This window comes from Aulonocara stuartgranti (genome assembly GCF_965226115.1).
Source record: "Aulonocara stuartgranti genome assembly, chromosome: 7".
Taxonomy (NCBI): Eukaryota; Metazoa; Chordata; class Actinopteri; order Cichliformes; family Cichlidae; genus Aulonocara; species Aulonocara stuartgranti.
In genome coordinates this window covers 43,631,347-43,644,032 of record NC_138945.1, presented here as the reverse complement: position 1 = coordinate 43,644,032, position 12,686 = coordinate 43,631,347, and the positions used below count along the sequence as shown (strand labels likewise).

The 12,686-nt window shown below is 40.6% G+C and overlaps 1 protein-coding gene across 1 annotated transcript; it reads right to left on the bottom strand.

The window, feature by feature from the left end:
- Positions 1-348: 348 nt before the first annotated feature.
- On the bottom strand, positions 349-12,255 carry cfdp1 (craniofacial development protein 1). Its single transcript, XM_082541321.1, has 7 exons — positions 12,022-12,255; positions 11,118-11,241; positions 10,655-10,880; positions 10,073-10,182; positions 8,325-8,456; positions 3,275-3,433; positions 349-1,555 (listed from the first exon to the last, which is right to left on the bottom strand). The coding sequence occupies exons 1-7, from the start codon at positions 12,089-12,091 to the stop codon at positions 1,465-1,467; spliced, it is 912 nt and encodes a 303-aa protein (XP_082397447.1). The 5' UTR covers positions 12,092-12,255; the 3' UTR covers positions 349-1,464.
- Between the last annotated feature and the right edge of the window lie 431 nt (positions 12,256-12,686).

The following is a 12,686-nucleotide window of genomic DNA, read 5'->3' as shown; positions in this document are numbered from 1 at the left end:
TACTACATTTTGGATCATTAAAAATACTGGCATGAAATCAAATGACTTGTTTATTTTGATTTGAGTGTGTGCACTGCTGTGGGTGGGAGAACTGCACTTGTTGTTGTTGAATGCAGTAGCTACACTTTTGGAAAGGCAGAACTCGCACATTCACGGTCACCGCCAATCAGCTGAAAACCAGCCAATCGATCAGTGCATCTCTACTGAAAAGACTCACTCTGTTCATCTATATGTGCAGAATCATTACATGTGATGTGCAAACTATTTTTTCTTGAACATTTAAATGTCATATGTCTGCAGTGTTAATAATAAGGCCTTTTTTTGTAAATCAGTAACACTACAAACTGCTAACTGTACACAGTGGTTTTTATAATGAGCTTCAAACTCTGCAAAATACAGATTTGTTTCCATGATAATCTGAATAATGTTAAACACAAAACTATCCTGATTCTATTGATGAAAGCAATAAGACAGTTCAAACAGTTTTCCTTAATTGATAAAACACCAGAGGTACGTGTACACACACACACACACACACACACACACACACACACACACACACACACACACACACACACACACACACACACACACACACACACACACACACACACGGACCAGGAAACACAGAAACGTCCAATCAGTCTCACTTTCTGTTGCAGCTATTTGTCCACTGAACCTAACGGATACGTTTGCTTATCACAAACAAAAAATACTATTACTAATACTAAAATTCTACGAAGTACACTTTGATCTGTGAATCAGCCAGCAGACTGAGGTACTTAACGGTCTTATGGATGAAGTAACATTTTTTCTTTTAATAAACAGCAGCTGTAACGTACCATATTATGATTCAGCTATTTTGGAGTCATCAATATGGTGAGTATTACCACTACTGCATGGCTCAGGTTTGAGCTCACTGAAAACAAAATTATTGTGTTTGTGGTTTTGGTCGGCACCAACAAAGATACATAATTACAGCCTCTACCCTAACAAGACAGACAGATCGTCTGAGTCCTTGTGCTTCTTGGCCTGTCAGGTTTTACACTATAGATGGTGTAATGTTCCCAGATCCTGAGGGGTATGAAAGTTCAATAACAGAGAGAAATTATGCAAAAAAAAAAAAAAAAAAAGAAAAAAGAAAAAAGAAAAATTACAATAAACCAGTGTGGTTTTTAATCCGTCCTTGAGGTCTTAAATCAGCCACTTGAGGAAGCAGGAGGGATGCAGTGTTAAGGTCTGAGATTCGTTATTGGTTACACAAGGATGGAAGCACACGCAGCAACCCTCCTCCATACAAACTGAGCCTATTAATATACCGGGCCTGAAATAGACTCGAGCGAGAACAGTAGTTTGAGCTCACTGTAAAGGGACAACAGCACCTGTCTCATTAGAGAAAGAAAGAGAGCTGCAGGAAAGAAAAAAAAAATTGTTCTCTGTGCGAGTGTGTGTTGTCAGTCTGTGTCATTGCTTCATATTGCTCAGTCGTACTGCCTTTTCCAATTCAAACTGGCGGTGGTCGACACGCTCCAAGAAATTCTTCCGCTCCACATACCTAAGCACACACAAACAGAAAAGAACAGAAACATCAGACCTACTTTTATCAATCCAGGTACTGCAGGCTGTTGTCATTTACTAAAGAAGCACAGTGTCACCCCCGTGTTTTAGGGTGGCTCTATTGCACATATATGCATATATGCTACTAGGGGAGCTCATTCATTGTGAACGAAAGGGGCAGAGTTTAGTAGAACAGTGTGCAACTGGCACAAGTGTGCAGCTGTAAAAGTCATCTTGTGACTCATCACTGCTGCCTCACTCTGCATGTTCACAGCCTGATGAGATGAGGATGCATCTTGTTTTATAGGCAGCCAGATTACTCACATTTCTACAAAGACAGTGGAACACAATGAAAATGCCTCATGTCAGTAAACAGAGCATCTGTTTTTAACTCTCTCTGGTATTTCATCTTTAAAAAACAAACTGTAATAACTGTAAAAAAAAAAATACAGTATAACATACTGTACTGTTTTGGTTGGCAGACTATTCACACACTCACTACTGGATCTACTGATTGCTGAGATGCCAGTTTGCACTGCTCTTGGTATAATGCTGGTCAGTGCTGAAATGAACCGACTGCTTTGTTTAGAAATGCAAGATTAATGTTTATGGTCAGCCTCATTAGGGACTAACTCAACGCTATAATGTTACAGCAGAAATGAGATCCTCACAACACTTATCAACCTTTTCCACTAGGACCTACTCAGATTGGCTCAACACGGTTTTTAGGGTTTTTCATTAGGTGATGGCACCTGGTACCAGGTACTTCTTTTCATACCTACTTTCTTCCACACCTTGCGATCAAAAAATAAATAAAATTTAAAAAAATGGAGTGATACTTGCCTGCCTGCTATCTTTGTGCAACTGTTAAAAGTTGAAGCGTTTTTGCTGTTAACATGCAAAAGATTGATAACTTATGTTTATTTACCATGCTATAAAATTAAGTACATGATCTCGACCCATTTAGAGCACAAGCAGACATCTCCACTTTTTTTTTACTGGCACAGAAGTAATACACAACCAATATGATAAGTAAGAACAATTATATTCAATTTCATTTTATTTATATAGTGCCAAATCACAACAATCACCTTAAGGAATGTTATATTGTAAGGTGAAGGCCCTAAAATGACCTCTTGTGAGCAGGTACTTGGCGAATGTGGAAAGAAAAAACTCCTTTTTAAAGGGAAGAAACCTGCAGCAGAACCAGGCTCAGGGAGGGGAAGTCATCTGCTGCAACCAGCAGATTCTCCCTCCACAAATAAACCATTCCTCTGCAAATTCTCAGTTAGCTATTTGACAGCTAGTCTTTCAAGAATTTGAAAATAAGAGGAAGGTTGGAAATTTCTCTATAGTTAGCTAAGATGAGGCCGAGGAAAGACTTCTTAAAGAAATGGTTTAACTACAGCCACCTTGAAAGCATGTGGTAGCCAGTTAATAATTATTGGAAGGAGTTTGATAACATCAGTAGGAGTCTAAAGAAATATGAGCTGTTATTAAATATTAAATACGTTATTAAGGTTGTTTTACTTAATGATATGTCTGTAGGACAGGCGTACTTCCTTTTTTCTTTTTGTTCAGTTCAAGTATGATAAATAAATATATACAAATCTTACTAAATTATTTTGTCACGTAAAATAATGACAACATCCAGTTTTGATGAACATCCCTCTGGACCACAGTGAACATTACTTCACACATGCTGAAACTCTCTTACCCTTCTCTGCCTCTGTTGTGGATAGCCAGCTCCTCGGTGATGCCCTCCTCAGATTTAAAAGCATCCCAGTCCATTTTTGACTTTTCCAATGTACTCATTTTCTGCTTCTTTCCCCCAATACGACTTAGGACATTTGACATGCCTGCTGGACGCTTAGTACTGAAATCAGAAAGAGAAGCCTTTAGGTGACCCACCAAATTCACACCCTTAAGATTTGAAATTCAAGGTCAGTTTAACTGTCATTAAGGTTGCATAACAAACTTGCAGATGTGGCTTCATGAAAACAAACAAAAAACACATAAAAACATTGAAAAAGAAAAGATAAGAAAAGAAAAGAAAAACTATTTTGATTCAAAAAGCTGATGGAAACATTGTTCAGAGATTTTGGTCCATATTGACATGATAACATCATGTTTAAGAAACTAGTGTAAGATGATTTAAACTTTGTTACAGAGTGTGTTGGGTACACTAAAGGGACAGACAGTGATAGGTCAGCAACAATACTGTAGATGAATAATGCACAGTTGATACTAGATACTAAGAGGCAAAGGGTGCAAAATGACCATTATAAAAACCATTACACCACCAACAGCAGTCTGACTAGTGTTTCCAAAATCTCATATCCCGATATAAGACATCTATCGTCCGATAACGATATAAATCACAAAAATGTAACACGTTCTGTAAATTCTGTGAATCTCGGGCAGCTCGACTTGCGTGAAGTGTTTCCAGCTGGGCATCGTGTAGCTGGAGTCGAGTGTTTTAACCGATGCATGAAACGATAAATTTTTAGACATAAGTTGTAACAGCCTTTGTGAGTATTTATTACACGGCGTGCTGCGAGGAAAAGCCTGTTCTAACGTTTGAGTCTAAGGTTTATTTTTTACCACCTGACGGCTCTTTTGTTTCTCGCCTGCATACTCATTCACATAATTCAGTTTATTTTGAAAAGTCTCAACAGGATCTTGAGCTTTATTGTGAAAGGCTTATGTGGAAAATAAACAAGCGGACATGCGATGGTGTTACCATTGTTGTTGCAGGCGCTTGTCCGTCTGTAGTGTGGTTATATTAAATATAAGAGAAAGAGAGAACTTTAAGAAATTAATATAGCCACTACAGTGACCATCAAAATGATGAAAAAATATTGCTGTAAACAGTTTATTTTGCGACACCACAAAACAAACGATAGCGTAAAATGAAACGATAGACATTTTTATATCGTCATCTGAGATATATCGTTATATCGAACAGCCCTACTGTCAGCTTGGTTTTCAAGTTTCTCGCCATGCTTCTATATCACAGGCTGAACGTGGACACAGACTCTTATAGTTTTATGAGGACAGTACATAAACACAGACTGGGGCAATTATTAACAGAATGAATTCATTTTTGAGTAATTGCCCAGCTGTAACTTGCAACATCTTTCTCCCCCATTTTAGTTATTTGTGTTACAGGTACAGTTAATGCAGTGGCCCCTGAGTGTAGTACAGTATCTCATATAGTCTAAGGAGGTTGGAAACATGGCAACTGGACTTCTTTCTTTCCCAGCTCCACTACCATGACCTGGATGACTAAAAAGTAAACACAGACAGCATACTGCAGAAATTAATTTATGAAGGACCAACAGCTTCTATGGTCAGACTTCTCTCACACACACACACACACACACACACTTATTACTGCCAGCTTATATAACAGCACATACCAACACTATCATCTGAATCTACAAATAAATGATAACTACACAACCTCAACAAGGACTGATGATGGGGTGGTGCTAATGGGTCTTTCCTGTTGTGTTCCCTTTTACACACACACACACACACACACACACACACACACACACACACACACACACACACACACACACACACACACACACACACACACACACACACACACACACACACACACACACAGCTGAGATAAACAGGCAATGGCTTGTAAAGCACCATACTTCCTGTAAGCTGGAAGATGATTTCCTGTGTCTGGGGTGGAAGATGTGCACATCCTTAGCTGACTTATTACCGTGGCAACAAAAAGTATTGGAAATACTATTGTATTGGAAGTTGCAAATGGAACAAAGCAGAAATGCATTGCAGAGCATACAGCGGGATAGTGTAGCTGGATTTCACTGTTATCTGAATGGGGTGAGGTGAAGCACAGCTGGCACTAGTGCTACTCCAGATGTGTGTTTGACATGCAACAAAATCTGTTGCATACAGGTCACAGGAGCCGTCTGTGCTCTCACTGGATCAAGTCTGCACAGGCTTGAGGTCTTGGGAGCTTCAGTGATTTTTAAATAATGATGATGATCTGCAGATACGCAAATATGACCAGAGCTACAGTGGGGCAAAAAAGTATTTAGTCAGCCACCGATTGTGCAAGTTCCCCCACCTAAAATGATGACAGAGGTCAGTAATTTGCACCAGAGGTACACTTCAACTGTGAGAGACAGAATGTGAAAAAAAAATCCATGAATCCACATGGTAGGATTTGTAAAGAATTTATTCGTAAATCAGGGTGGAAAATAAGTATTTGGTCAATAACAAAAATACAACTCAATACTTTGTAACATAACCTTTGTTGGCAATAACAGAGGTCAAACGTTTACTATAGGTCTCTACCAGGTTTCGCACACACAGTAGCTGGTATTTTGGCCCATTCCTCCATGCAGATCTTCTCGAGAGCAGTGATGTTTTGGGGCTGTCGCCGAGCAACACGGACTTTCAACTCCCGCCACAGATTTTCTATGGGGTTGAGGTCTGGAGACTGGCTAGGCCACTCCAGGACTTTCAAATGCTTCTTACGGACCCACTCCTTTGTTGCCCGGGCGGTGTGTTTTGGATCATTGTCATGTTGGAAGACCCAGCCTCGTTTCATCTTCAAAGTTCTCACTGACGGAAGGAGGTTTTGGCTCAAAATCTCACGATACATGGCCCCATTCATTCTGTCCTTAACACGGATCAGTCGTCCTGTCCCCTTGGCTGAAAAACAGCCCAATAGCATGATGTTTCCACCCCCATGCTTCACAGTAGGTATGGTGTTCTTGGGATGCAACTCAGTATTCTTCTTCCTCCAAACACGACGAGTTGAGTTTATACCAAAAAGTTCTACTTTGGTTTCATCTGACCACATGACATTCTCCCAATCCTCTGCTGTATCATCCATGTGCTCTCTGGCAAACTTCAGACGGGCCTGGACATGCACTGGCTTCAGCAGCGGAACACGTCTGGCACTGCGGGATTTGATTCCCTGCCGTTGTAGTGTGTTACTGATGGTGACCTTTGTTACTTTGGTCCCAGCTCTCTGCAGGTCATTCACCAGGTCCCCCCGTGTGGTTCTGGGATCTTTGCTCACCGTTCCCATGATCATTTTGACCCCACGGGATGAGATCTTGCGTGGAGCCCCAGATCGAGGGAGATTATCAGTGGTCTTGTATGTCTTCCATTTTCTGATGATTGCTCCCACAGTTGATTTTTTCACACCAAGCTGCTTGCCTATTGTAGATTCACTCTTCCCAGTCTGGTGCAGGGCTACAATACTTTTCCTGGTGTCCTTCGAAAGCTCTTTGGTCTTGGCCATGGCGGAGTTTGGAGTCTGACTGTTTGAGGCTGTGGACAGGTGTCTTTTATACAGATGATGAGTTCAAACAGGTGCCATTCATACAGGTAACGAGTGGGGGACAGAAAAGCTTCTTACAGAAGACGTTGCAGGTCTGTGAGAGCCAGAGGTTTTCCTTGTTTGAGGTGACCAAATACTTATTTTCCACCCTGATTTACGAATAAATTCTTTACAAATCCTACCATGTGGATTCATGGATTTTTTTTCACATTCTGTCTCTCACAGTTGAAGTGTACCTCTGGTGCAAATTACTGACCTCTGTCATCATTTTAAGTGGGGGAACTTGCACAATCGGTGGCTGACTAAATACTTTTTTGCCCCACTGTAGACTGATTACGCAGAAGAGTGTTGGTGGGATGACAGCACGTATAAGGTCTCCTGTCTCACCCAAAGGGTGCGCTGGGACAAACCAGTCTCACGGGAGTGTGAAGACTACGTCAAAAATCCTGGCGAACACCAGTGCTACTCCTCAGGATCTTAGCAGACACACGTGTATTATCAATTTGAAAGTCCTAGGTGACTTCCTTTTTGAGTTAACGCATTCACAAGATTCTCAGATAACTTGACCTCTGACCTTGAGTTCAAGGTCACTGAGATTCAAGCTCGCCCAAGATTTTTAGAAGATGCAGCCATGGTGTCAATTTGAGAGTCCTACGTTGCCTGGTTCTCGAGTTATCACCTTCACAAACTTGGGCGTCCACGTCGCCCGCCGGGTGACAATAATACTCCATGAGCCTTTTGTGGCTGAGGGATAAAAACTGATCAGCAACAAGGAATGTGATGCCGAAAGGTGACACAGGACCAGAATGTATATAATATGAGGAAAGTCACCAAACCTAAACAATATCTAGCTATATCACAATTCTTAAAAACAACAGTTTTTTATTATACTAATAGAAAACTTCGCTCTCAGACTGTGGGCTTACCTGTGGTTCCTAGGATATTTAAAAGTGGAATGGCACACAGAGTGTTCAGCCATCAGGCGCCACTCCTGTGAAACCAGCTCCCACTTTGGATTTAGGAGACAGACACCCTTCTCTACTTGTAAGATTAGACTTAAAACTTTCCTTTTTGATAAAGCAGAGCACTTAAGACTGGATTCAGGTGGTACAGAATCCTCCTTTATACCGGTATAGGCTCAGGCTGCTGGGGGACTCCCCGTGATGGACTGACAATTTCTTTTCCACTCCTTAAGGCCTTTACACACTAGATTTTTTCGGACTCACCTATTCTCATTGCAACCATCCACACCGACTGTGCAGTTTTACAGTACAAACTTTTAGCATTTATTTCTTCAAACCAATCTTGATTTTTCAGCATTTTTTAAGCAACAACCACGCTCGTGCACTGGTACTAAATATCCAATGATATGGAAATGGTAGAGTAATCCTGCAGCAGTAATAATCCTAGAGTAGTATTTGTGTACCTGGAACCAGGGAGTGGTGGAGAGCAGGGTGATGACATCTTCTCTTTGTCGCTCTTCTCGTCCTCTTTGATGCTCTGGCTCTTGAGATAACTCTTTGCTTCCCTGGAGTCAGCTGAAACCTCTTTATTCACCCTGAAAGATGGAGACAAATGTGTATTCTGTTAAACTGTATTAAAAAAAACATGCAGACAGATAAAAACTGCTTCAGTATCCAGCAAGCCTATGGAGCACACCTTTCCATTAAACATCATTAAACAACAAAAACAGAGGGAGTTCCAGGTCTTAAACGTGCAAGTAGTGTGTGATACAGTGAGATTAGACTCATGCATACAAGAGAAACATGTAGAGCAAAGACTTGCACCGTGTTCTTCAACATAATAACTGCTGGATAAACCAGGTATTACATATAGACTCAACAATGCAGTCACATAAATGCAGGCTAAAGGAATCTTCATGAATAGTCTGTGAGTAATTTATGATATAGGATCTTCCCCCAATCTTTGTGCACAAACTGGGCTTAAATTTTAGGCATGTAAGCATACTGCCATCAGCCCATACTGTGCTAGATGGACAGGGAGTTAAACGATGCACTTTAGAAGTTCCATGAGTACTTGCGCAGCACAGATGCTAGAAAATTCTCAGTGGTTGGCTGAAAGCCGGAATAACAACAGAAAATGTTCTCAAATCCATGATTCTGATTGAAAGTCATTAAAAATCAAGTCTTCCACTGCCCGTTTAAAGACTTAGGACTACAGTACACTTTGCCATCACGTCACACACCACTGTAGCTGAGTTTCACCAGAGCGCACAAACACAAAACTAACCTTTCCATGAGTCCGAGGCACGCTTTCATGACCATAATGCCTCTAAGCAACTGGAGACACATAAACAAGATGTCTGTGTCAAAACTGAATAGAGCAAACAGGGCCAACAGCAGGAGGGTTTCATATTTGCAGCTTAACAACCCCCCCCAAAAAGACTGTAAGAACTATAAGCATTTGGAGCCTGTGTACAGATGAAAGTATCAAAAAATCCAGCCAAAGCAGCTTTTATTTATTCCATGGCTCAGTCAGCATATAATTTATGGTCAAGCTGCAGCTTCCTCTCTCTATCACGAAAAGACATCCAACAGCACAATGATGCAGCCCAACAAAACTGTGTTTTCTAAGCCAACTTTCTTCATATTCATTAAAGAAAAGAAACTTGAAATCCTTCGATTGTCTGCAGTTGAGGTCAACTGTATTCTAGGAATATCATTTTCAAGAGAACTCCTTAATATCTCGAGCATATTGTGATATAGGGTGCTGTGTTGTTACCATAGCAATATAGCCTTTAAAACTCTGGGGTCAAAACTGAAGTCACCTTACTAACTACAAATACTGCTTCACAATGCAGGCCTCAGGGCTCCCTATCACTTTGAAATGTTGCATTAATATGATGACAACCAGATTAAGGCATAATGCTGGAATGCTACTGTTCACAAATAACCACTGCTTAAAAAAACAAAAACAAAAAATCTTTGTACCACACTTCTTCATTTAAATAACAGTATTTTCAAGTTTTACTAGTGTCAGAAACTAAGCACATCTCTGGACTGTGTGGACATGATAAGAGTTTAGCCGACGCTCATTCACAAAATGGTCCTGTTCTTACCAACTGAGACATCCGCCTACTACACTGCCATCAGACCAGATGGTGTGTGTCCACCTGCTGATTAGTGTGCAAATGCTTTTAAAACAGAAGCTTACCGAACCTCCTCGCCTGCAAAGTCAAAAACTTTGGTGATGGTGACTTTAGCAGGACCTGACGACTTCGTTTCAGTCACCGTAGAAACAGTCTTGGAAACTGTGGAATCATCCTGAAGACAAAAACAAAAGAACGATACTAGAAAGTAAGTATATAGAAAACAGACACACAGAGAACAATGCTGTTCAACACAACAATGCTCCAATGTGAGTTTAATCAACTTGATATTTTGCAAGTTGTTTTCCCAGTTAGAGACCAGATCAAAACAGCAGCCTCACAGTGCCCAAACTACAGAGCCCACAAGTGTCTCTCCCCTGATTTCATCTTCCTTTGCTGTTGGGCAAGACTAGTGCCAACTTGAGTTACTACACCATCTTGTGGTGCAAATTGGTATCGAATCAAAGTCTGTTCAGCTCAGCTTCAATTTGAAAACCCCCACACACAGATATTTTGGACATAAGATGACTAAAAGTGTTCATGTCTCAAAGGTGGTTTATGCAAATCAAAGCAATCGTCCAAGCTTTAAATTCGAACACATTTAAAAACCTGGCAAAATGAAATATCGAAGTTTCAAAGATATTTACCTTCTGTGCGGTACCCGACTGTGGTGCAGACTCTTTGGGTCTGGATCCAACGTCAGATAAGAAACTGGCCCAAAGTTCATCTGACTTTTTCTTCTGTTTTGCCTCATCATCCTGAGCCTTTGCCTTAGTGGGTGTTTTCACTTCTTCTTGTGGGTTATCCGCCTCTTTAGCTCCACCAACATCTTCATCTTTGTCGTCTACTTTCAGTAATCTCTTCTTTCTCTTTCTGTAAATGTTTTAAGTGACACCAGCGACTAAAACTCAAGATCATGAGGATCTGATGACATTTACTTTTTTTGGACATCAACTGTAGTCTATTTTATGAAGCCATAAAAAGTTTTACTTTCAAAGAATGAAAATGGTCCAGTGTTCCCGCCATCAGAGAACACAAACAGATTTAACTACATTTTCTCCATTTGGAAACACTGTCCTCTCATTGAACGGTGCTGTCGAAACCTCTTACCTCACACTGATGTCCTTTTTCTTTTTTTTCTTGCTGATGGGCTCAGAATGGGGCACACTGTCATCCTCATGAAGAGGGTCCTCCTTCTCACACTCATTTATGTCATCCTCGCTGAGGTTATCATCTGAGGTGAAAAAGTACAGGAAGCAGTGTAAATGATGCATAACAAGATCAATATCAAGAATAATCAAATCAACTTAACTGTACTAAGAGGGCATCATTTCATCAGGCGTTTTAATCAATGTGGATGTGAAACTGCATTTAAAGCTAACAATGAGAGTTAACTCAGCATGTTTTGACACAGCTGATTTGACTGATTAGCACTATTTTTTAAGTGAAAATTATGACTTGAACCATATCACCAAGAGAACTCAGGCTTCATCTTGGTATATCAGGACTGCATCTGCCTGTTTGGACTGTATAATCTCACACCTGACTGAGCTTCCAGATTAACAGCTGCAGTCTGAGTTTTTCTACTAGAAAGTCTACAATAATCCAGGCTTTTTTAAGCTGCCATGGCGATGTCAACTCCATGTTTTAGGGCTCCAAGTCACAAGTACTAAAGAGGGTGAGTAAGGCGCTTTTTGTAACTACTGTATTGCACTATTGCACGTGCTACTCAGGCTGTGTGCATTATTTTGTGAGTGTTTGCGTCTGGATCTGAATTTGATTTGATGTGAAAACAGTTGAATGGAAACGAATCAAAAAAAGCACTCGTAGCTTTCGAAGAATTTCTCAGCTTTAACATGCTTTATTTCAACACAGGGAAAGAGAGCCATCAATAACCATCAGTGTCAGTAACCATGTTTCTGCCTGTCGTTTGCAGCTCAGTTAATGATACTTAAGGTTCTTCTTTTTCTTCACTGAATGGCAGAAACCTCACCATAGTGTTTACAGTCCTCACCTGATGGGACATAGTCTGCATCTTCATTCGACGAATATCCATCAGAGTCATAGTCGGAATAGTTCATCATGCTGTCACTGCTAATAAGTTCCTCCTCGCTAACGATGCAAAGTACAAACGTTACCCTTAAAACTCTGTGACGGGCATAAATAAACTGAACACCTGAAACATGTTAAACGAACGAAAATACAAAATGACTTCTGTTTCTTCTTCTTCGGCGGTTTGTCTTCTTCTTCTTCTGGTTTAATGGCGGTTGGTAAACTATCTTAAGGAACATATGCGCCACCTACTGGACTGAAATGCGGCACAGAAGACAGGCGGGGAAAACGGAACGAAACAAACCCCGTGTATTAAATCTGTGTGCTTCATAGATGTCACTAGCTGGCCAAAGACTTGAAACAAAACCTCTGCAGGAAGACTGCTCTTAGCATCACAAACTGGACAGATTCTGGCTGCTTGTAGTGAATACATAATCCAGCTGTGTTTGGCTGTTAACCCCTGGATCACCAATCCAGTGATAATTATTTCTTCTTCCCAGTTCTCAATCCGTGTATAAGAAGATACTTGAGTTCCATATACAATGTGCCTCATTCACCCATTCATACAAGGACTTTTTTTTCTACACCTAAGTGCTTTCGGTCACACTAACATTCTAACATTCATAT